This window comes from Hippoglossus stenolepis, chromosome 13, assembly GCF_022539355.2.
Source record: "Hippoglossus stenolepis isolate QCI-W04-F060 chromosome 13, HSTE1.2, whole genome shotgun sequence".
NCBI classification, from domain to species: Eukaryota; Metazoa; Chordata; class Actinopteri; order Pleuronectiformes; family Pleuronectidae; genus Hippoglossus; species Hippoglossus stenolepis.
In genome coordinates, this window is record NC_061495.1 from 20,455,933 (window position 1) to 20,480,367 (window position 24,435).

General features: G+C 41.7%; 1 protein-coding gene across 1 annotated transcript; it reads right to left on the reverse strand.

The window, feature by feature from the left end:
• Nucleotides 1-441: 441 nt before the first annotated feature.
• Nucleotides 442-22,823, reverse strand: LOC118120029 (TBC1 domain family member 8). The gene is made up of 20 exons (XM_035174629.2): nt 22,433-22,823; nt 15,487-15,597; nt 14,943-15,061; nt 14,635-14,863; nt 13,269-13,509; nt 11,786-11,993; nt 9,663-9,860; nt 9,438-9,587; nt 9,153-9,303; nt 7,935-8,149; nt 7,074-7,191; nt 5,352-5,637; nt 5,046-5,208; nt 4,747-4,845; nt 4,586-4,654; nt 4,204-4,474; nt 4,061-4,126; nt 3,878-3,964; nt 1,887-1,999; nt 442-1,251 (listed from the first exon to the last, which is right to left on the reverse strand). Exons 1-20 carry the CDS (start codon nt 22,557-22,559, stop codon nt 862-864), a joined length of 3,411 nt encoding a protein of 1,136 aa, XP_035030520.1. The 5' UTR covers nt 22,560-22,823; the 3' UTR covers nt 442-861.
• Between the last annotated feature and the right edge of the window lie 1,612 nt (nt 22,824-24,435).

A 24,435-nucleotide genomic window follows, 5' to 3' on the forward strand; every position in this document is an offset into this window, starting at 1 on the left:
GTGTTCCTGCTAACAAACAAATACAGAAATGGACACACAAAAATATAGCTTCATTGGCAGAGACAACTTAAACGTGTCTTATGCAATGAGTTTTATTTAAAAGTAATTTCCTCCAGTGTTTTTTGTGATTCCGATTATTTTCTGAGAAAGTGAGAGTAAAAACATTTTATATTAAAAGTAGACGAAGTTAGAAAATCAGTAGTAAAAAGACAGAACACTGTTTGTAATGATTATTATTACAACTCTAATAAGGCAGCCAAAGGGTTTGAGTTTTATCATGTACTAATATTTTATAGATGAAGTGATGAGTGTTTAAACCTGATCATCTTTTTAACTCTTTAGTTTATCAGTAGTTTCATTATGAATTTATAAACATTTATTACAGCAGATTACATTGAATAACTTTGGTTGTTAGCTTAGTATAAAATGAGAAAACACTAATGAAATTAGACTTGATGCTTTATTAGAAACCTTTATTAATGATCTGACTGTTAATGACTCACCAGAGACGTTAAACAATGTGACATCAGTGAAGTTAATCAAATGATTGATTAATTAACCGACCAATGAAGCATTAGTAAATTATTCACCTTTTAATATTAGTCACAGGTTATAAACACTTTATAAGCGGTGCCTTTTAAATAAAAGTGGTGGCAGATTATATTTCTCTGTGCACGTGGCACAACGGAAATTTTGGCTCAAAATATTTTGGATAAAAGTCGTTTCTGCTGTTGAAGTATTTCAGTGTTTCACATAATAAAGTGATATTAGAAAAGTCACCGAGTTTGAACTTTCAGTCCAATGGCACTGAAGAAATGTGGCTTTTGATTTCAGCCTCACAGTCCAGTGTTCACACGTCAGTCAGCTGCTCCGTCGCTGCAGCGTGAGCAAACCGGCCCGCTGCTGATACTGCTTCTCCTTGGCCTCGGAGATTTTCTCCGTGAGGTCAGCCGGCTTCTCGAAGAAGTTCACCAGCGCCTGCTCAGTCAGCAGCGACGCCAGGATCTGAGCGAAACTGATCGTCCACTCCTTATCTGCCCCTGCGTCTTCAGCAGTCTGGGTGGGCTGCGCTCCTTTCACCTCCTCCTGGCTTGTGACCTCCGACTCCGAGGAGCTGAGCCCACGGTGGCTGGCCTCGCCGATCTGCAGCACGAGGCTGGTGACGGTGGCGATGGCCTGGAAGAGGTCGTTCTCCTCCGCTTCGCCGTGGAACATGCTGTAGAGGGTCTTACAGAACTGGATGAACTCCCGCTGTGGGGGAGGAGATGAAGAGGGGGTTAGATCAGTGTTTGATCATTTAGTTTATTTTTAAATATGAATTGAAAATATAGTTTTCTCTACAACAGTCCAACAGATCTGATTTGAATCTAATGATCTGAATGAAGTTTGAGATAAATTTTACTTGAACAATTTTAACCAATTAATTTTTCAAGCAAGAATGCTGATAAATTACCTGGTTACCACTTTTCAAATGTGTCTGTGGTCTTTAAATTTGTGTGACAGATCTTTTCTTGCGATTTATAGCGTATAGATAAAGTTACCTTTGCTATGAAGGATAGATTTTTATAGCGGGATTATGCACAAACTACTGAACCGGTTTTATTGAAACTTGTGGAAAGGTGGATTACGGCACAGCTTGGTTTTTCCCTATCTAGAAGCCTCTTAAAGGTCGAGTGCAGCCGTCGAGTCTCCTCAGCAGCAGTATTCACCCACAATGTGACCGTCAGTAGAGAACTATCGACTCTGGTGTCTCACTTGTTTTCGGTGTGTATTTGAAGAAGAACGTGTTTGTTTTTGAGTTTGCCACAGAGACACGAGAACAAAGAAACATCACTTAAAGATGAGGCTGCACTGGGTGTGACACTAACTCAACAAGTGTGCGTTACCTGGTTCATGAGCGGCAGAGGTTTCTTCACATCCTTCTCCTTCTCTTTGGCCAAATCCCGCAGCATCCGCTTCAGCTGCTCCTGATAATCTTCCTTCACTTCTTCTTCCCCTCCTGGAACAGTCACATTCTCCTCATGTCTCACATTTACATCACATGTCAGGATTTGTGCTGAGCTGATAAATCAATGGCAGCATCGCTGTCGGACTCTGTGGCCGAGACGCCTTGGGGTTCTCACCCGCTCCAAGTTAAATCTCGGACCACCAACAAACTCCTCTTCCTCACTTACAAATCCCGCCATGACCTCTCCCTGCAGCACATAACCGACACACTTCGGCCCCAGCCCTCACAACGCCACCTCCATGTGGACATAGGGTGGGCGACAGTTCGTGAATGCACGCAAGTATTACACAAATTAACAGACACGAGCAAGATTAAGTCGGTTAGAGGTTATAAATGTAAATTGCCGATCCCTATGTGGACTTGATGCATTCTGTTCAAAATCACTCCTACTTCACCTTGTCTCTGTCCTTATATGCCCTTGTCCCTTAAATCCTTGGGTCTATTGACCGGTGCAATAAAAGTGTAAGTTATTATATGTTGGGACCTGGTTTTTTGTGAAACCACACTTCGGCCTACATGTGCCGTCAAAGCCTGAAGCAGCATGTCCCTCCAGGACTCAGTCTCCCAGGGGCCATCAAAAACCAGAGCAAGGAACTCAGTCTCCCAGAGGGCATCAACTTCACACAGAGGTGTGAAAACCCCCCCAGGGACACAGGTTTCAACTCCCATTGGTCACTCTGAACCCCATGACCTGTGAGGTCACCGGGCCAATATAAGGCCTGTTCTCCCCCTTTTCTGTCTCTTCTGTCCTCTTTCTACACTCCCTCCACGGAGAGAAGGCTGTCGAGCCTCTTTCCCTGCATCGCCGAGGGAAGAAGCCTCTTCTCCAGCTCACATCCTCTTTTTCCATCCAACTCTTCGAGAGGAGCACAAAGGTGCAGCTTCCAGCTCATCTCACCAAGGAAACCTCCTCATACTCCAAGCTCTACCAACCCTCCTAGCAGCGATGCGATGTCCTGCAGGAAAACTTCAACCAGCAACTGAGCTACACAGCTCAACAGAATCACCAAGGCAAGAGCCACAGACTTGCAAGACGACACAAAACTTCGAACTGCACAGCAACTTCCTTTTTCCCCTTTCCACGGACTGGTAACACAACTGGGCTTAATAATTATACTAGGCTAAGCAAGTCTGTTTATTCGATTCTGTGTGATGTTTATAAGTTTGATTTGTGATATTTTGGGTACAAGTTATTGAGAAAGTAATGTTAGTCTGTTATGCTCTGCACAGTCTTTCGTTGCATCCAATCTAGTAACTTCCTCTAATTTGGCACACACACACACACACACACGCATAACTCTTCACCTCATTATCTCTACAGGTCGTAAACATTCCAATAGGTGGGGGAAGGGTGTTATCTCTTTGGCCAGCGACCATTTTGGAAGCACACAGACACACACACGTATACTCATATACACATCTTTGTTTAGTAATTACACTGTTATTTGTGTTTTTATACTTTATTATATTCATAGTAAATGTTTTCCTTTCACAAATGCTTTTTTTATTAATGTTGCATAAGTGAATTTTGCCAACCTCTACACTGTCAAGAACTCCATATCCTTCAACTTAGCTAACTATCTATATGGTAGTTTTGGTTATAGTTATTAATTTAATTGTTAATCAGAGTTCCAAATTTGTAGTTAGTACTTTTATGAGACTTCAATAAATTGGCTATCTTTTCCCTTCCTTTGAAGGGTGGTGCCCTGAGGTAACTTTAATCAATTAAAGTTATTATTTAATATTAATAATAAAATATTAATATTTAATATTTTATTTTGATAACCAAATTTATTGAATGCCGAAAGGCACACCATTTTATGGTATCACGTTTGATGCATTATGGCACAACATTATATTTATACTGACCTGAGGGCTTATTAACACAGAGGGGTCTGTTGGTGGAGAGCAGGGGACTCTTCATCAGAGAGGGGTCATCCTCACTTTCTGTCAGAGCTGCAGACACAAACACAGACTGGAGTTAATCCCCCGTCAGCTCCGACTGCGGCGTCCAAACAAAACGGTTTCCTTCGTGATAAGAGAGTGAACGACCTGGTGGGATGTGGAGGCGATAGAGGAGCCGGACTTTCTCATTCAGCTCCTCACAGTACAAAGTGTCTGAAACCGAGGAGACAGAGTCAGTTTCAAGCTTCACACTCTGAGGACGGACGTGTTTCTGTCGGCCGTCATCTTACCCAGCCAGCCGGCAAACTCTCGAAACGTCACCAGGTTGTCTTGGTCCTGGTCCAGCAGCGTGAAGGTGCGGTTGGCCACCGTGTCCATGTGCTGGTTCGAGTCCCCGGGCCACGGCACCAGCAGCCCGTACAGGCTCTTGAACTGGGGCCGGTCCAGCCGGTACTGCCGCTCCAGGTAGGAGCGACCGGAGTCCATGTAGCTCCACGCTGCCGCCTCCGCCGCCGCCGCAGAGCTGCTGTCGCCCCAGTACAGGCTGATAAAGTGCTCAGTCTGAGAAGATAAAGCGTTAAGGAGAAAAGAAGAAACAAAGATGGAAGAAGCCTCTTAGACGCACCTGATCATTTTAAATATTAGGATAATGATTGATTGATTGATTGATACCTTGAAGAGGTCGTAGACGTCAGCCAAGTTCTCTGAAGGGATGGAAACATCTGGAGTCACCAATCTTAACTGCGACAGAATGTAAAGATGGCAAAGATTACGTTATGGAAACCTTTGACCTTGATACGTCCTCAAACACATTCGTTTCTCTGTTTGCTCACAGCGTTTTCTTTGGTGGTGTCTTCATGAGCCTGCAGCACCCGGATCCTGTGTCGACAGCGAAGCCTCTCAATCTGCCGCACTGTCAGGTCTCCGAATTTCTGACGAGACAAAACGCAATAACAGAGAGGGATGTGAAACTAAAGGCCGCGGCAAACCTGTCCCCCTCCGTGAAATGTGAAGATTGTGACGTGGTGAAAGTGTCGGTTCAATGAAATTCACCAAAAATAATAAATCATTTTTAAAAATGTACAAAACCGGTACAATGAGGATCAACATCTGCCTCGTGTGTGTTTCTCACCTCGTACGACTCATTGATGAGGTCGGTGATGTTTGCGTGAACAACGGGAACCTCAGAGTCGCTGCGGCCTCTCTCGTCTGCAGCAGGCGGGGACGACAGAGGGGACGACGGAGGGGACGACGGAGGGGAAGACGACGCTTCACTTCCAACCTGCTCCAGAAAACTGCAGAGCACAGGATTCACATTCTCCCATTTCATACGCTTGAAACTTAGAATTTCTCAAAACACTGTGAATGCAAATCCCATTTACCCCATTCATAAATCTGAATACTTGAATTCATGGATGTGCAACCAACACAAGTTTACCCTGTGAGAATCATGAGTGCTTGTCCGTCATCGGTGCAGGCGGAGAGCTGAGCGGCGTTGGCCTCCAGCACGGCCAAACCCAGCTGGAAGTTGGCTTTGATTCCGTGGAAGAAGAAGCAGTCGACCACGCAGACGGCGCTGTGGAAGGGCAGGACGCTGAGGAAGAGGGTGAGGAACCAGGAGAGGGAGACGGAGGAGAGGGCGGAGAGGTCTGGAACGTGCTCGGCCAGCTCCGGCAAACGCTCCCTGATCAGCTCCTCGAACACAGACTGGTCCACCTGAGCTCCTGCAGGGGGTGGGGGGGATTTCAATATCCTGTATGTGCAGTCCTGTTTACACTGAACATACTCTATTCACATACATACTGTTTATATACTAATGCTATTTCCTTATATTTTGTTGTGTTTATATCACATGTTTACCTATGTATTACTTTTTACTGATGTTTCTTATTTGTATTGTCCCCTCTGCTGCTGTGACATGACAAACTGTAGTGGAACTAATAAAGAATCTCATCTCATCTCATATTTCTCTTCGCCGAGGAGGTTATGTTTTCGTCTGCATTTGTTCGTTACAAGCAAAACTCTGAAAAACTACTGAATGGATTAACACCAAACTTGGAAGAAGGATGTATTACGAGTCAGGAAAGAAGTCTTCTTATTTTGGTGTGGATCCGAATCACAGGGTTGATTCAAGAAATTTTTCTCTCACTTCCTTTAACATTGTGAGATAGGACGTTACATTTCTCAGGGGAGTGATATTTGTGAGTGTGTGAATTTTGGTGCAGATAAAAATAAAAATCTTCCCAGTTTAACTGTGGTTTCCTAAGGAGGCTGTTGGCTGTTGGTGCAGGTTTTCACTTTACTGAGCCATTCTAGTATCTCATCGTGTTCCATGTGGTCCGAACACAAGCAGTCCTGCAAAAGTGTTTCATAGCTTTCACCAGCAGATGGCAGTAAAAGCTTGACAATGAGTCTGAGTGCTGTTAATTTGGATGCAACATGAGGTTGATATGAATTCATCAGTTTATCTTAATAATAAATACAGAGACAAAAACTATTTATCTCACTAAGAAATACTGACTGTTTACCGCAGTCCGATGTTTACATGTTGCACTGTACAACTACACTGTTATCAAAACAATATTACAGGCAACTGACCAAAAAACATCTTTCATTTATATAAACACTTTTACCCGGATCCTTTCATTCTAAATCCAGCTACACACACACACATTGTTGTTAATGACTCTAATTCAATGTTGTTTTTGTCTCTTTAAGGTTCAGAGGAGGGAAATTATTGATGCTATAAAAAAAATGTCCTTTAAGTGTCACATCCATGAGAAAATTCAGGGAACTCAATTACTGCTGTTTTAAAGATGAACAGATGTTCCAAAACATCTGGACATTACCAGGAACAGGAAATTGTTTCAAATGCACCTTGTGTGTCGAAGATATGCAGCTTCACAAACACAGGAAATAAGCTCTTATTTTGGGTTCTAAAAAAACGCTTGTTTGGTGTCCGAGCTGAAACAAACAACCAGGATATATAAAGAGAAGAAGAGGCTAGGTCGACGTTAAAGAGTCGTGTAAAAGCATAAAATGGTTTCATGAATTTTACGTGATGTGCTTTTAAACACGGAGCAGCTACTGCTCATTTAGCTCCAAGTGTGTATAAAAGAAGCTTTATAATCCCCTTATTATACTAACATTGACGTCTCACCTATGACTCTGCGGTTGAAGTAGTCGGGCAGCATCCTCTCACAAACAGCCACCAGCAGCCAGAACGCTTCTTCCTCTTTGGCGTAAAGCAGCAGCACCGACGCCAGGATGTTCATAGACTGGACGGAAAGAGATGAGAGAAGATTTTACACAGACACACGCGCACGCGCACGCACACGCACACACACACACACACACACACGCAATTAGAGTCCATTTAACTGATAAATCCATGCAGGTGAAAAATTATGCACAACCTTGAGACACAGTTTAATTACAACTAATAAATTACAATAAACTGGTTAGATACATAAATTATGTTAAATTTGCCAATAAATCAATTTCCTTATCTTTTCTTTCAATGATCAATAAAAAATATTCACTATTATAATAAATAAGTTTCAAAATGAAAGTAAATTAAATATTTTTGTAAATTACTAAATCTTCCATCTCTTAATTCATACAATTTACAGTTTTCATTTCATGACAGATTTATTTTAAAGACGTGAGTGAAAATTGGAATCTACAGAGCAGCGGCTGAATCATAACATAGCTATTACTATTTTTTATTTTTGCATTTAACTTTTTTTGTTTTTGCTTCACTTCTAAAAAATCCGTAAGCTCTTGATAACACTACTGATGAAATATTTAGACACACACAATATTATTTCTGCAGTATTTATTCATATCATTTAATAATAATAATCCTACTTATGCAGCACTGATCTTGACAATGTTCAAAAGAAGAAATTAAACCAGAGGCGGCGGATAAAACGGGAAAAACACAAAGAAACATGAGCAGAGAAAAAGACCAATAATCTATTATTGGTCTTTTTCTCACCTGACATTAGGTTTTTCTCACCTGACAGTATCCGATCTTTGGGTTGCGATGAGCGTAGGCGGTGAGGACACGTCGGAGTGCAGCGATGCCGGTGGGGTTCTGGAAGGCAGGGTGGTCCGGCAGCGAGCGGTGGAGGTCCCGCTCGATCTCCTCGGTGGCGAGGCTGCTCTGGCCCATGGACTTCTTCACCAGGCTGGTGTAGTAGCCCTGATGAGACTCCAGCTCTGAGGATGCATCTGCACAGAGACACAGAAACTGTAAATATACAGATGTTGTTTTCCCGCAAGCACATTGTAAACAAACAAACTTTCTTTGTCTTAGTCCTGAGAATTTAAATCTTTTTTTCTGCTCCAGATTCTGTTTCGGTTCCTCCACAGCCAGCTCCTCTTCATCAGTTTCAGTATGTGATGACTGCAGCTCAGGGAAGTGAGACCGAGCAGAGGAACACAAAATAAAAACTACAAACTAAAACCGCAAACTAAAAACACACCTCTTCCGACTATACCTTGAATAAAAGTTTAAACTAACAATGTAGTAGCACTTAAATGGCACTTACATAAAGCACTTTGTAGTTTGGCTTTCTTGAAGAAATTGTACTTTCTTGATTCTTGTTGTTCTGGGTTTGTACCCTCATGGTTGAATGCACTTATTGTAAGTCGCTTTGGATAAAAGCGTCAGCTAAATGAAATGTAAAATGTAATGTAAAATAGGTGCGTAAGCCAATGAGGTTACATTTTCATCTGCGTATGTTTGTTCGTCTGATATTTAGCAGCATTACGTAAAATAATCCTCTGCTATTCTATATGTATATAATGTATATCAGTAAAAAAGTAATTATTAGAAACACCTCCAAGTACAATACATTAAAGCACGTCTACAGTAACACAAACTACAGCTTCCAAAATCACAATGAAGATGATTCAACAACTGTTGAAATAAAAGGAACTTTGTTATCTCTGTGGGTTTATTGCAGAACGGAAGTCGCACACATTATTTTTAGAGATGTGCTAGTTTTCACCTGTGGTACTTTCACCAACACCATTTTTACTGTGCAGCTTTTAAATCTCTTTTAACTCCACCTGCAAACACTTCATAAACATATGACATATATTTTTACAAATGAGTACAATATGAAGTCTGTATGTAGTGTAGAGTCTATTTTTGTCCTTTAGTGTATTTACCTATAGAATGTCAGGTTGATTTCATTGTAGTTATGGTAACAGAAACTCTCTCTCTCACCAGAAAGCGTCATCCACAGCTCCCCTCGCAGGGACTCCGGTATCCCCATGGCAACAAGTCTTTGGATCTTCTCCGTGCGGAACATGTGGACGCCGCGTCCAAACTCGGAGAAGTGTTCGTCCCACAGCCGCTCCTTCACCTGCTCCATGCTCTGACACACACAGACTCGCACATTAACACGACGGCTCCTGGGCCACTGGTGGTGAAAGACAGACTAACCTCCCGCCGCAGTGAGAAGAGTTGAGTTTATCTTCAATCTGAGCTCGGACGTCAGACGGCTCTCACCTTGTTGCCGTTGGTCCCTGGTTGGTTTTGGTGGAAGGCCGTCATCAGAGCCTCACTGTTGACCGTGTTACGCAGAACCTGCTCCTCGATCTCCTCCTCATCTGAATGCCCAGTGTCGTAGTAGAAGGTGTAGTACGGGGTCGGCGAGCGCTGAGGGAAGAAAATATTGCAGATTGTTTGTCTGAAGTAGCGACAACTACATTTGATCACGCTGTGTTTACTCACCAAACTCCTCCTGCTGTCTTTCTTGCTGCGGAACATGGACTGTTTCCACTGCAGAGCTCGGAGTCTGGAGTTCAGGCTCTCCACCAGCTCGTCTCTGTCCTGCAGCTCGATCAGCTGGAACGCCTTCTTCGTCCGGAGGCTCACGATGACGGGGTTGGGAAGCAAGTTGGTGCTCTCTGCTTTTTCTATCGACAACACCTGATGAGAAAATGGAGGGAACGAGGCTTCAGACCAAAGACTCAATACCTCAATATTGTGATAATAATATTTTAACTAGAATTAAGTGAACCAAAGGTAGATTCAGATATATTCTGTATTTTAGGATAGAATGAAAGAAACTGATTAGTTCAGACAGTTCAATAAATATGTAAAATACTAAAGTCTATTCTGATAATCTGAATTAAACCAAACTGTATAGGAAATGTGGGTGAGCACAGGAGACACTAGAGGTTAAAGAGCATCTGGAGGAGCAGAAGGAGAATTATTCCTTGTTCACAGTAACACACTGGGTCCAGAGGAAGTGATTAGACTTTTCTAAAGACAAAGCTTCAACAGAAAACTGAGGAAATACAGGATTAAGCTGCAGCAGAGGACGGAGGAGAGCGTGCACCACGCCGTTCTTTGTTCACGAACAGACTGAGCAGCTGTTGAACTGAAAGAACTAAAACCAAAATAAAACAGACCAACGACAATGACAGAACAAAGTGAACAATTCAAATAAATCAGCAAATGTCAATAGAGCTTTAAACTGAGATTATATTAAACACTAGATGGAATTGAATTATTACCTCCACCAAGGAAGGTTTATCTATAGTTTACGCCCCCTGTTCATTAACTAATACATTTTGGTTTGGATCTAGACAAAGGAAGTGGAAAGTTTCTGGGACACACGCACGCTCTCCTCTGTCCTCTGCTGCAGCTTAATCCTGTATTTCCTCAGTTTTCTGTTGAAGCTTTGTCTTTAGAAAAGTCTAATCACTTCCTCTGGACCCAGTGTGTTACTGTGAATAAGGAATAATTCTCCTTCTGCTCCTCCAGATGCTCTTTAACCTCTATTGTCTCCTATGTTCACCACATTTCCTCTATAGTTTGGTTTAATTCAGATTATCAGAATAGACTTTTTTACCAATTTAACTGTCTGAACCAAACAGTTCATTAATTCTATCCTAAAGTACATAATATATTAAATTAAGGAGGACAAACAATAAGGCACATTTAGGGAATTGATATGTGAGTGGGTGACATTTGGTTCAGCTTGATTGAATTCAAGGAGGAATGAGCTGAGACACAATGTTTCCTCACTGCCTGACATGTCCCCAACACTTTCATTATTTAGACACTAAACTAGAGTTGCATTAAACCACTTTAGCAGTCAGAGAGCAGATTTCATATGTGATGATTAATTCATTCAGAATATACAGTATATATTTATTCAGTTATTCAATTCCTGACTGAATTCTTAAAAAAGAAAAAGAAAACACCCAAACTGCACTTCAGACTCTTCCAGTGTAATGTGCAAGTGTGTGAACATTCTCCACCACATGAACCCAGTGTGTGTGTTACTGTTTAACCTGCAGCAGGCTGAATCAACACACTGTTAAACATGGTAGGAGCATTAACACAACTCCCTGCAGAAAGTCTCAGATAACAGGTCTGTGATTAAAGTCAGAGTCTGCACAGTAGCGATCAGAGGAAAAGAGCTGCGGTGTCAAGGTTCTGCTGAAACAAACAAACTACCTAAAGTAACAGAAACCATCTTTGTGAAAAATTCATTTAACTTGTACTTTGGTTGTTTCATCACTAATCATAATCCAGGGATAATAGTTTTTTTTTTTTAATTTAACCCAAAGAAAACAGAGTAAACTTTCATTGCACCACCAGCTTTTCTGTTACTGGAACACAAATGCCTCATTAGACGTAGTAAACTCTTTTTAACAATGTGCAGGTTTGACTCAATAACTTTCAGTTCCCAATCCATTTTTAAGGCCTGAAAAAGACGACAACTATTTGTGTGCACATTGTTATTATGGATCACTGATGCTTTGTATTTATTGGAGACATTTTTATTTCAGTTTCCCAGAAACGTTCCACTTCCTTTCAACACTGTGCTCCGGGTACTGTACCTCAGCGAGGGGTATGAGCAGGATGCAGTTGCCTTCCTCTCGGCTGGAGAAACACAGATAATTGTCGGCAGTGTAGAGGGTCCCACTCGTGTGGCAGCGGGCGTGTGGCGTCCAGACCGAGCAGGACGCCACCTCGTGGAGCCTCTCACCGCGGGGGAGCCGAAACAGAGCCAGGACGTACTCCCTCAATGCCTGTTCCTCCAGGACCCTGAGGGGGAGAAGATGAGGGGGACAAGTTGTTACTATTATAACTCGTTATTAGATGACAGATCACAGTTCATTGTTTTTACTTGTTTTATTATAATTTTTGAATCATTGCATTATGTCTTTGTTTAAATATCCCCTGCCTTAATGGGGCATGTTTTCCTTGTAACTACTCTTTATCTCGTTTGCCACACTTTTATTATATTTTTAACAATATTACATTTATCAGTGTTTGGGCTCCGAGCTGTTTTATGCTGTGATGTTCATCTATGTCTGACAGGGAGGTTTTTTGAGTTTTTTGATTTCTAAAATAAAATATACTATTATTACTATTATAGTATTATACTATTATTATTATAAATGTCCGTGGATGATGATCTAATACAGTACAAAGCGTGGCAGACACGTATTTTTTTACTTGAACAACAAACACAATTCACTGGTTCATTGGACAAGATCATGTGACTTTTAGCAGGAGGGCAAAGAGCTCGCCTGACTTTATGCTCCCAATAAAATCTCATTTTGAATCTTTAAGTGTCCAAGCAAACACTGCTCTTTAGCGCTGTATATTCCTTTATGTATGTTTTAGACGTTTTTATGTACAATTTATCGTTTTAACACATGGTTCTGACTTCTAAGTTCCTCCATCCTGCATGTAGACCATTAAACAAAGCTGCAGTGAGGAATCTCTTTGTTTTCCGGGGATGTTTGGTCAGTTTTTGTGAAAACAACATATCTATTTCTGGGTTATGCTCCTGTCCCAGGAAATGAGCTGAGCTCTTCAGTATTACTGTCGCCCAGTCTGAAAGGCACATTGTGCACATATGGGTGGATCGCTGGGGGCAGATTTGGAGTATGGGGGTTTGTGACTCCAGGCTCCAGTCATGTGACACAGAGAACGGACTCCTTGACTTGAAGCCAAATCTGGTTTGAGCCCAGAGGAGATCAGTTCAGTTTTAAACAGCTTTTTTTTTTTTTTTTCTCTAATCCATGACCCAAATCCCACATTTTTCTTTGCTACACAACACCACTACAACATGGACTCTACTTAGGCTTACAGAAAACAAGCAATTTCCAGAATAATCAAACTTTGGAAACCCCCGACACGCCCCCATGTCTTTCTAGTATCAGAATGGGGGGTGTAACCAACACCCAGGAGCCGGGGTTTGACTTCTCCCTTTAGCTTTCTGTTTTCACATTCTTTCATCATGAATCTACACTGGTATTTCGTGAAGCTGAAATGAACATCTTTATCTATCTGACAGATACCAGCACCGACCTCTTGGTGATGCGCGCCGGCTGCTGCAGAACTCGGTCCAGCTCCAGACCCTCGCTGTCCAGCAGCCGCCTGAGGGCAATGTCAGCCAGCTGACCTACGACCCCGAACACCTCATCCAGGTTCAGGAACATGGAGAACTCCCTCTGCCGCTGCCGGGTGTGGACCAGGATGGCCTCCGTCATCAGACCGGTGGAGACCCGCTCCAGCCGCGTCACCTCTGCCCAGGGAATGACAAATTTTACTGGGGAAGAAAGAAGAGAATAAAATATTTCAGTTTCTTAAGATGAACAGCTGCAGATCACAGAGACAATAATAGACCTGTGAAACACGTTGTGGTCACAAGTTGTGTCTCAAAGCAGATTTAAAGAAAAACTGCAGTGAAAATGTTTTGTTCAGTGGTGAAAACCAAAGCTCAAGATTCCATTTAGTCAGGTTTTGAAGCATTTGTCCCTGTAAAAGTTCTCTTTGTTTGTATCTTATCTACTTCCATCAAAGGGATGGAGGCACAATAGAAGTGTTTGTACAGGTTTGTGTGATCTACACTGAGAACCGGCTCACTAGCTTTTATTTGGCAGCGTTACAACAAGAATGAAAACATCAGAGGGGCTTTGTTGTTCCTGAACCATGACTACACCCCCATCAGGCAACCCTGACCCTAACCCTCACGTTTTTTTCTGTAATAAAACTATTTTATAATGATGTCATAATGATGACAAATGATTAGTTAATCTAAACTAGTCATAAAAACTAAAAAGACAGAAATATTTAATAAGGAGGAATAATGTGAGAATTACATTTCCTTTCTTTTTTTTATCTTATTTTTTGTTTATTAATTAATACTTTTTGTTATTTATCTGTAAATGTCTGCTGTTATGGAAATTCGTATTCCTTTGTTCAACAAAAAGTGTTTTTTTTATATATATTTTAATCTATATATGTTTTAGGATGTGTCTACAGTTCTAGAAGATGCAGAGGTTTGCGAACTATGCATGACATCATTTCCTGACTTCCTCATGATGTCACTTAATTATGACTTCATATGATGGAGAATCATTTTCTGATCAATATCTATATAACTCAAACCCTCTTATTTATGCAGATATACTATATTTCTGTTATATATACTATTACTGTTCCCACACAAGCTGGGTGAAAATCGATCCATGCATTTGTTGAGTTATTTTGCGCGCACACACACGCACACACACACACACACACACACACACACACACACACACACACACACACACACACACACACACACACACACACACACACACACACACACACACACGCACACACACACGCACACACACACACACACACACACACACACACACACACACACACACATCAGCGTACGGACCTTCCTTCCCCAGCAGGAAGGAGTAGAAGGCCATGTGGTTGATACTGAGGTAGAGGAGGCCCTGCCGAGGCACCCGGCCCTTCCAGCAGCAGCAGGAGTAGTACGTCACCAGCTTCTCCGACGACGGGAGGCCAAAGTGCAACTCGAACTTCAGCAGAGCCTCCCTGAACTTCTCCGGCTCCTCCTCCTGAGCAGCCTGGCGACCCCGAACCTCCTCCGCTATAAGGCCCTGGAGAGAAAAAAATCTTTGTTAACATCATCATCTAGACATCTGCGATCATCCTCTGCAGCAGTGGCAGGTTTCACACCTTCACTTTTCCTTTGACGAAGCTGGCGACATCCTCCTTGTTCTCAAACACAGACAGAGAGTGGAGCAGGTTGCGGAGCAGCCAGTCCCAGTGCTTGTTCAACTCCTCTATGGCAGCTCCTGATGGACGAGAAGGGATTTAACACACATCTGATGACACATGCAGGAGGGTAGAGAGAGACTCAGAAATCATCAGAGGTAAATCCAGAACGCAGATCGCACGACCGATTCATCAACTGATTGACAAAAATCTGTCTTTCAGAGACATATCGGTATCTGCGTTTATGTTTGTCAATATGAACATTAGTTTTTTATTTTATTTATAGTTATATATAATAGAGTTTATGGTTAAACTGTAAAATATCAAGCTTCCGTAAAGAATAATCATCATAAGGGTTTGTTAACGACATTTTAGAAATCATTGATGTTTTACTCCTTGACATTGGTCGGACTCTAAAAGCAACACGGACAAATTGATAAAAAGAGTAAAGACAGACAGCAGGAAGGTGGCGTCTTGGAGAAGGAGACTCGATGCTTCAGCTCACCGCTCGCGATGACCCAGCTGACCTGGGAGCCTGGGACCTGGAGGAGGATGCGGAAGGGCGTGACCCTGGCGTTGGAGTCCAACACCGTGTCCAGCGCTCCCACCAGGAGACCTGCAGAGACAAGGACACACAGAAAGGACAATCAGACCAGAGTTGAAATTATGACAGAGACAGAGCTCGGGCAACAGGGATATTTTTATCCACTGCGACCAACAGTCGCAACCATGCGGGTGTATGAATGTAATTGTTCAGTCTCTCTCTTTAAAGTTCTTCATCTGGTTGTTTTGAAATGCCTTTATATTTCAATTCATCCATTCATCCATACATTATCTGTAGTCCTTTTCCTCTGAGGGTCGAGGGGGGATCTGGAGCTAATCCCAGCTGACACTGGGCGAGAGGTGGGGTTCACCCTGGACGGGTCACCAGCGTATCACAGGTTATACATACAGAGACAACCGACCATTTACAACTCTATGGTGAATTTAGAGACTAATTAATCCAACCCCGATCTGCATGTCTTTGGACCGTAGGAGGAAGCTGGAGAAAACCACACAAACACACATTTTACTTGGATTTTTATAGCCGCATACTAGAGTCATAGACATTAAATTAAGAAACTATTGATTGATTTGAATAGACCTTATAATATATAATATAACTTAAGTCAGTGAAACCGTGGTCGGCTGGCATGTTGCTGCAATGTGTCACCGCGATGGAAACTTTTCCATACAGTGCGCAAGTATTCACTACTTTTCCCATTATGTACTGTTACTAACTGAATTCAAATGACTTAAATAAACTTTCGTTTGATCAACAAAAATGATAGTACTTAGCAAATAAATTTATTGTGACACAAACAATAAAGAACAAAGTTGACATCGTTGGGTATAGTATCACCTTGTCAATACTTGGAACCCTGCAATTACAGCTGCATCTTTGGTATGTTCACAGCTTTGCACATCTAGAGATGAAGGTTTGTCATTCTTGGCAAAGATGGCTCAGTCAGATGGATGTCTAATTAGTCTTCGATCTATTGTTGAGGTCTGGCTGATGCTTTAAGACATTAACATTTAACAACCATTCCTTGTGTCTGGCTGTATGTTTGGTCATTGTCTGCTGAAGATGAACTCATCTCAAGTCTTTGCAGACTGCATCAGTTTTCTTTCATTGCTCCATCATCTTCTCTATTCTGACAGTTCTCAGCATCCATGATCTACCACCATGTTTCACTGTTGGATGGTGCTCAGGTGATGGGCAGTGTTGTTCGCCACACATAGCTTGCATGAGGCCAAAGTTCAATTTGGTCTCATCTGACGAGCACCTTCTCACATGTTGCTGTGTCTCCATGGCTTGCAAACCAAACGGATTTTATGGATCCTTTCAACAATGGCTTTTTCTGCTCTTCATAAAGCCAGATTTGTGGTGACGACTAATAGTTGTCCTGGGACAGATTCTCCCACCTCAGCTGTGGATCTCATCCTCAGATCCATGGCCTCTGGTTGCTTCTCTGATTAATTTCCTTGTCCGACTCTTCAGTTTGGTGGGCCTCTCTTAGTAGGTTGGTTGTGCCATATTCTTCCATTTCTGTGATGGATTTATGGTGCTCAGAATGTTCAGCTCTGATATTTTTATAACCTAACCTGCTCATTTTTCCAACTATCTGACCTGTTTGGTGGCTCCTTGGTCTTCATGATGCTGTTTGTTCAGTAATGATCTCCAACAAACTTGGTCCGTCACAGAACAGGTGTATTTATACTAGTTAAATTGCAGACAGGTGACCTATTTACTATTATGTGACTGCAATGTGACTGTGAAGATTGTGAGATCTTGTTGGTCAGAAAGGGTGATCATACACTAACACTTTTAGTTTTATTGTAAATAATGAATCATGTATTTCACTTAATGATTATTTGTGTTGGTCATACATAAACTCGATGAAATAATTTAATCTGTGTTAATGACAAATGTGAAAAGCAGGTGAATATATGCAAGGCACTGTACATGTATTCACTACACAACACAGAGCCACTGCAGAGAAGAGGGAACAAACCTCATTACAGATTAATTGAGTCTAATATAAAAACAGGAGGACGTCAGCGGGCGATAAACAGTTCAGGTTTAATGTTTAAATCCAGCAGGAAACATGTTTAGAGGATCTCACTGGTGATTCCTACAGATACAATCAAGTCCACAGATGTTTAGAAGAATAAAATTAACCCCAAAGAACCAATAATGCTGAAGGAATTCATGCATTTCAATCATAAAGCAAATAGAAACAGTCTCTGAACAGACTGAAGCTCTGTCTCAAAAGGCTGCTGCTGTCACGTTTTCGTCTTCCCTAAACCACGGTGTTGGGCCATGGTTCTTTGTGAAACCACACTTCGGCCTACATGTTCAGTCAAGAGCCTGAAGCCGCATGTTCCTCCAAGACTCAGTCTCCCAGGGGCCATCGAAAACCAGAGCAAGGAACTCAGTATCCCAGTGAGCATCAGAGGTGTGAAACCCCCCCCAGGGACACAGGTTTCAACTCCCATTGGTCACTCTGGACCCCATGACCTGTGAGGTCACCGGGCCAATATAAAGTCAGGTTTCCCCCTCTTCTGTCTCTTTCTAAACTCCCTCCAAGGAGAGAAGGCGGTCGAGCCTCTTCATCCTCTTCCTACGACCCTTCCACAGGAGGGAAGGCTGTCGAGCCTCTTCTCCAGCTCACATCTTCTCTTCCCATCCAACTCTTCGAGAGGAGCACAAAGGTGCAGCTTCCAGCTCATCTTACCAAGGAAACCTCTTCGCACTCCAAGCTCTGCCAACCCTTCAAGCAGCGACTCGATGTCCTGCTGTAAGAACTTCAAACAGCAACTGAACTCAACCGAAACCAGCAAGACGACACAAAACTGCGAACTGCACAGCAACTTCCTTTTTCCCCTTTCCACGGACTGGTAACACATCTGGGCTTAATAATTATACTAGGCTAAGCAAGACTGTTTATTCGATTCTGTGTGAGGTTTATAAGTTTGATTTGTGGTGTTGTGATATTTTGGGTACAAGTTATTGAGAAAGTAATGTTAGTCTGTTATGCTCTTCACAGTCTTTCGTTGCATCCAATCTAGTAACTTCCTCTAATTTGGCACACACACAGACACACGCATAACTCTTCACCTCATTATCTCTACAGGTCGTAAACATTCCAATAGGTGGGGGAAGGGTGTTATCTCTTTGGCCAGCGACCATCTTGAAAGCACGCTGACTCACACAGACACACACACACGTGTATACACACATACCTATCTTTGTTTAGCAATTAGACCGTTAGTAATTTGTGTTTTTATACTTTATTATATTCATAATAAATGTTTTCTTTCACAAATGTTTTTTCATTAATGTTGCATAAGTGAATTTCGCCAACCTCTACACTGTCAAGAACCCCATATCTTTCAACTTAGCTAACTATCTATATGGTAATTTTGGTTATAGTTATTAATTTAATTGTTAATCAGAGTTCCAAAATTTGTAGTTAGAACCTTAACCTTTATTAGACTTAATCAATAAATTGGCTATCTTTTCCCTTCCTTTGAAGGATGGTGCCCTGAGGTAACTTTAATCAATTAAAGTTATTATTTAATATTAATAATAAAATATTAATATTTAATATTTTATTTTGATAACCAAATTTATTGAATGCCGAAAGGCACACCATTTTATGGTATCACGTTTGATGCATTATGGCACAACAACGGCTAATACAAATCATGCTTTTCAAATAACGACAATCTTGGTTATGGTTTAATTCCTTATTTCCTCCGTGAAGTTCAATATTGTGCTTTAAAAATGGAAAGGATCAGAACTGTGTTTTGCATGATCGAACTAACAAACGCAGACGAAAACATAACCTTCTTGGCAAAGGTAATGAACCCTATTATGATGTTTGACTACCATCAAAGTTGTGTTTCTATAAAGTGAAGCATGGAAGTGATGGATATAACGAATGCTGGTGGTTTTAATCATGATAAGACATGAAGCTGTGATGCAGCCACAATAAATCTCCTCAGGAAGTCTCCCATAGGACGAAGTGAGCGTTCTAGGTGGGTGTAGTTCTTTTCTACTGTTCTACAATTCTGGGGGTTTATGGTTAAACTGTAACATATCAAACCTCACCTACATTTCTTTTTAACCTATAAGTGAAGGTTTAGAACAAAACTTTATTTCTTAGATATTTTATACATCAGTATTCCAGCCTGGAGAAAAAAAACTTGAAAGCCAAATGTTATGTTTGTCACTCTGCTTCACTTTGAACTTTTAGTGCATTGTGATTTTCTGAGGCAGCGTTATTATCAGTCAGATCAACCCAACATACCACAGCTCAGTGTAACCCTGCGAGGGCATGAGGGCAGCTGGGCCTCTGTCTGGGTTCAGCAGTGAGTTCTCTGGCCCGGTACACAACAATAAATACACACCTACCTTACAGTCAGAATCCCTTCTTCCTCATACTTGAGAATATTATTTGACAGGCTATAAAACAGTGAACCCTCCTCAAGCTGCCAAAACAGCAACTAACCCTGAATCAGAATGATATTCACTGGAGACGTTCATAGATTTCTGTGAGAGTCACATCAGGAAAGTTTGCTTCTTGTTCACTTAATACCATAAAAATGTTTAAAGGCATAAAACGTGTCAGCGAGTGTCGGCAAAATATATCACCAGTTGTGAACCTCATATAAAAAGTACTGGAACCTGAGTAGGTGGAGAGAGAAGTCAAGATAAAGCTGCGGCTCTGGTTCTCAGCCAAATGTAAAGCACATCTTAAAGAGTCGGAGTCGACCTGCCTGAAGCTGCGAACCCGGCCGCCTGGCAACACAAAACCATCCGTCTGTCACCACAAGGCCCAGGAGGGGTTTCCACTTTAAACCCTCCAGACGTGAAGGAAAGGGAGAAGAGAGTCGATGTGAATCGTCGCCTTTCTCTGCTGACGGTCACATTGTGGGGGAAAGCTTCTGCGGAGATACAAAGGCTGCACTCGACCTTTAAGAGGCTCCTAGAACAAGACTGTAATGTCTGTTTGCTCTTGAATGCACCGTAGTGTTCTTCTTGTCTTGCATTTTGTTGGAGAATTAAATCAAGGTGAACTGGTCAAATACAGAAACTCTTCAGCTTTATCTGGAGAAACATTAGGTTAGAAATAAAGTCACAGAGACTAGTATGAAGGAGCTGATCAGCTGCAGATGTTTAGCTGCCCGGCCCCTCTGCGAAATCCAGTTTCGAGTATGTCATCACTGGAAAGTTTGTTTTCACAGCTTTGAATTTCAGTTTTAAGTTTCATCTTAACTGCTGGAAACATTCTGTAAGAACTGCTCTGTGCTGTTTCCTCCAGCCGAAGCGAAGGTCGTTTGATTGGTTCATTTTAAATGACGGGACAACAGGATTTGACCCTTCGCCCTCTCGCTATGGGAACAACGGGAACAAACACACAGAGCAAACACTGGCCAGGAAGTTCCTACTATTCTGTTTTATGAGAAGAGAACTGGCCCAGTTTCACCACAGGACTGAAGTAAGAGCACGAGGACGACACAGTGCGAGTTGTCCGCCTGTTTTATTGATATGAAATGTCCCTCATCACTTAAATCTGCAGCACAGTGGACTACCAGTGTGTCCTGAAGCACAGAGAGGAAGCCAGACAGAGGAAACAGAACAACAGGCCGAGTTGAAGCTGCAGCAGTGGGAAGCAGAACAGCTGTGACGAGCATGTGGACAGAAATTTGTTTAATCAGACAGGAATAGAACTTGCTCTGCTGGGGCGAAACATTTAAATCCTGACATGTTCAACATCAAACAAAACACAGTCCCACAGAAAGTCAGAATTTCCCCCACAGGGAAAAACAGTAAGAGGAGCGAGGTGAGTTAGATGACCTGAGTTTGACAATTGTTCAAAGAAAGAAAGAAAAAAAAAAAGGCTGAGAACAGAGGCAATAGAAAACAAAGCTAAATTGTTCTAATGTTTCCAGTGATCCTGCATATTGGCTCTTATCGGCGATAAAAATGACCACTGCCACAAATAAAGTATATTTATATTTAAAGTATTTTTATATTTAAACCTTTTTCAAAAGTAGACATTCAGTCTGTTCAAGTGTCCCGTCTGAGATATGGAACCATTCCAAATGGAATCCAGCCATTATTCATTTATTCTATACTTCTTTCCTACTGTAGCATGTCGACGTCTCACAGTAGAAAAAGATAAAGACCTGCTGCTGTAGAAAAGTTAAGTGCAGTAAATTAGGTCACAATAAAGTAAACAGTAAAGTTAACTCTATGTCTTCTCTTATTCTTTCAGTCTGGTGCCTCTTATATTTCTAGTCTGGTCTAGTTCTATTCTCGTAAATTGTGGTTGCACCACAAACTGTCCCTAACACTACTTCTTGGTTTTGAGACTTCACGTGTAACGCTTAACACTTTATGGGAACTGGGGAGTTTCTGTTATGTCACAATTGATTTTTGCATATTTTCTTGTGTTTCTGGTGTTGACACAACGTCTTAGCCTCTGGAGGCTGAGAACTGGCTCCGGGGGTTAAGGTCAAGTTAACCTGCCAAATAGTGACAAGGTTGGTCACAGTTGCTGTAGTAGCGCACACACACACACTGAGACAAAGCATGTGTGTGGCACAGGGACATCCCTCCCCTCCCCCCCTTGGACTCACCCTGTTGTTTGTTCTTGTTGTTACCTGTTGTGTTACCTGACCACTGGCTCTCACTGGCCTCTTGTCATTGTTTACCTGTGGTTCTGCCTGTATTTGTGGTTGTTGTCATTGTTTACCTGTGGCCCTATCTGTTTGTTGTTGTTTACCTGTGGTTTTGCCTGTATTTGTGGTTGTTGTCATTGTTTACCTGTGGTCCTGCCTGTGTTTGTGGTTGTTGTCATTGTTTACCTGTGGTCCTGCCTGTGTTTGTTGATGTTTACCTGTGATCCTGCCAGTCGACTCCCCGTGGCCTCTCCTCCTCTGCAGGAGGAAGAAGGCATTGCTCCTCTCCGTCACCCACAGCTTCAGAGCGTTTTTCAGCAGAACTTCCTCCGGGTTCAGCCACATGTCTTCTCGCAGGGAGGGACCGGACGGACCGGAGGGAGCCTGCAGCTCCGCGGTCTCTGGTCTGTTCAGCGGCGGTGAACAAAGTTTCCCGTCGCCGGTCCTCCTCCGCTGGGGAGCGGCCCTGAACGATCCTACAGCGGCGGGGTTTCGGCTTTTTCCATGATTCCCCTGCGGCTCTCGAACAGCTGCAGGTTTCACACTTCCTCTGGTCCACACACCCGATTTACAGCTGTACACACCATACACAGATCCTCTACAGGGTCGGATGACTCACTCTGTCAGTGCAACGGGTTTAAGGCATCACTTTTACGATTTAGTAATACCATTATAATAAGCATCATCACCATATTATAATCATCATAATGATTATTATATGAGGATTATTATATTAATAAAAAATAAAAATTATTACTGATAATAACAAGAATGACAATATTAATAACAATAACAATATCAATAATAACAATATTATTATAATAATTATATAATGGTTAATGTATTTATCCTTAATTAAATGCATAAAATCTGCCATTTTGTGAGTTATCGTGAAGAAATACAACTATAGGATTAAAGTGTGAGTTATATATTTTAGGTTCCAGGAAAACAGGGACAGAGTGAGAGCTCTTCCTACCGTCTTGTCTTCTTCCGCATTTCATCAACTTTCCTTTCCACCTCTTCCGGTAGAGAGACACTAGCTCTGCTGTGATTGGCTGTTGAGCTGATACCGGTGTTCAGGTGTTATTGTCATAAAAAGGTATTTTATAATTCAGTCCCTTCAGTTATATGAGAAACACTGAAATCCTAAGCAGCCATTTCTAGTTTTCAGCAGTTTGATTTCATGGGCTAATAGATGGTAATCTGAACTAAATACAACAATTAATGAGTTTTTGTGTAGCATTAAATAGATTAATTAGAGTAAATATTAAATAACAACTGTTTAATCCAGCTGATCAAAGTAGGAAACTGCAGATAAGAAAACAAGGTGGGAAACAAAACACTTAATTTCAATTCTTCATTTCCTGACTTAAATACCAATAAAAACAAGTATTAATAACTGTCTTTTAAAGGATGTAGTCACTCATTTTCAAATCTTTCTCAAAACAATTGTCCGGTGTCGAGTTGAACTTTGAAACTCGCCGTTATTGTTCCTCATTCTCATATTGTCCCTGAAGACACTTGTTTCCAGATCAGTGAAAGTGAAGGGGGATAAAAATGCTCTAAAAAGGATATCCAGCTGATTGATTGGTTGATTGATTGATTGATTGATAAATACATGTTGACTTCAGATAAAGTGTGACATTTTTATCTGAAGGAGGTGGACAGTGGATTGTGTCTCCAATAACCTACAATGAGGGTGATTATTGTCCCGATGAACAGAAGAAATGACGTTCACAGCAAGTGAAACCTGTTGCAGTCTTTATATTGTGTCTATTGTCTTTAGACAGACTTTATTAACTGAGGAGAGATACGGAAACAATGGAAAATGCTTTTCTTATATTTTCCTGACTTTATTTGTCAATCTTTCAAAATAAATTTAAATTAATCTTTACCATACCGTAAAGGTTTTTTATGACCAAAACATTAAATGTATTTTATAAAAGATTTTTTTTGTGTGTGTCGGATCACCTTTGTTTTCAGCTGATAAATCACCAGGATGACATAGTTTGCATTTAACTTTTTGGTCCTTATCATCACACAGAAACACACAGAAAAAGAAGCGCTATTGCTGAGTTATTGTAAGTGTGTGTAAGTGCGTGTGTCTATGTTGTGTACGTAGTGTGGTATGTGTGTGCGTGTGTATGTGTGTGCGTGTGTGTGTGAGTTTGTGGTGTATGTGGTGTGGTATGCGTGTGTGTGTGTGTGTGTGTGTGTGTCG

What these genes read in the sequence shown, in the direction of transcription:
- LOC118120029 (XM_035174629.2), bottom strand. Translation starts at nt 22,559, where the DNA reads ATGTGGCTGAACCCGGAGGAAGTTCTGCTGAAAAACGCTCTGAAGCTG. An exon ending in GTCGACTGGCAGGATCACAG is followed by an intron (nt 15,598 to 22,432) that starts GTAAACATCAAC and finishes TTGTCTCTGCAG; the next exon opens with GTCTCCTGGTGGGAGCGCTG. An exon ending in TCGCCTCCACATCCCACCAG is followed by an intron (nt 3,965 to 4,060) that starts GTCGTTCACTCT and finishes TTGTGTCTGCAG; the next exon opens with CTCTGACAGAAAGTGAGGAT.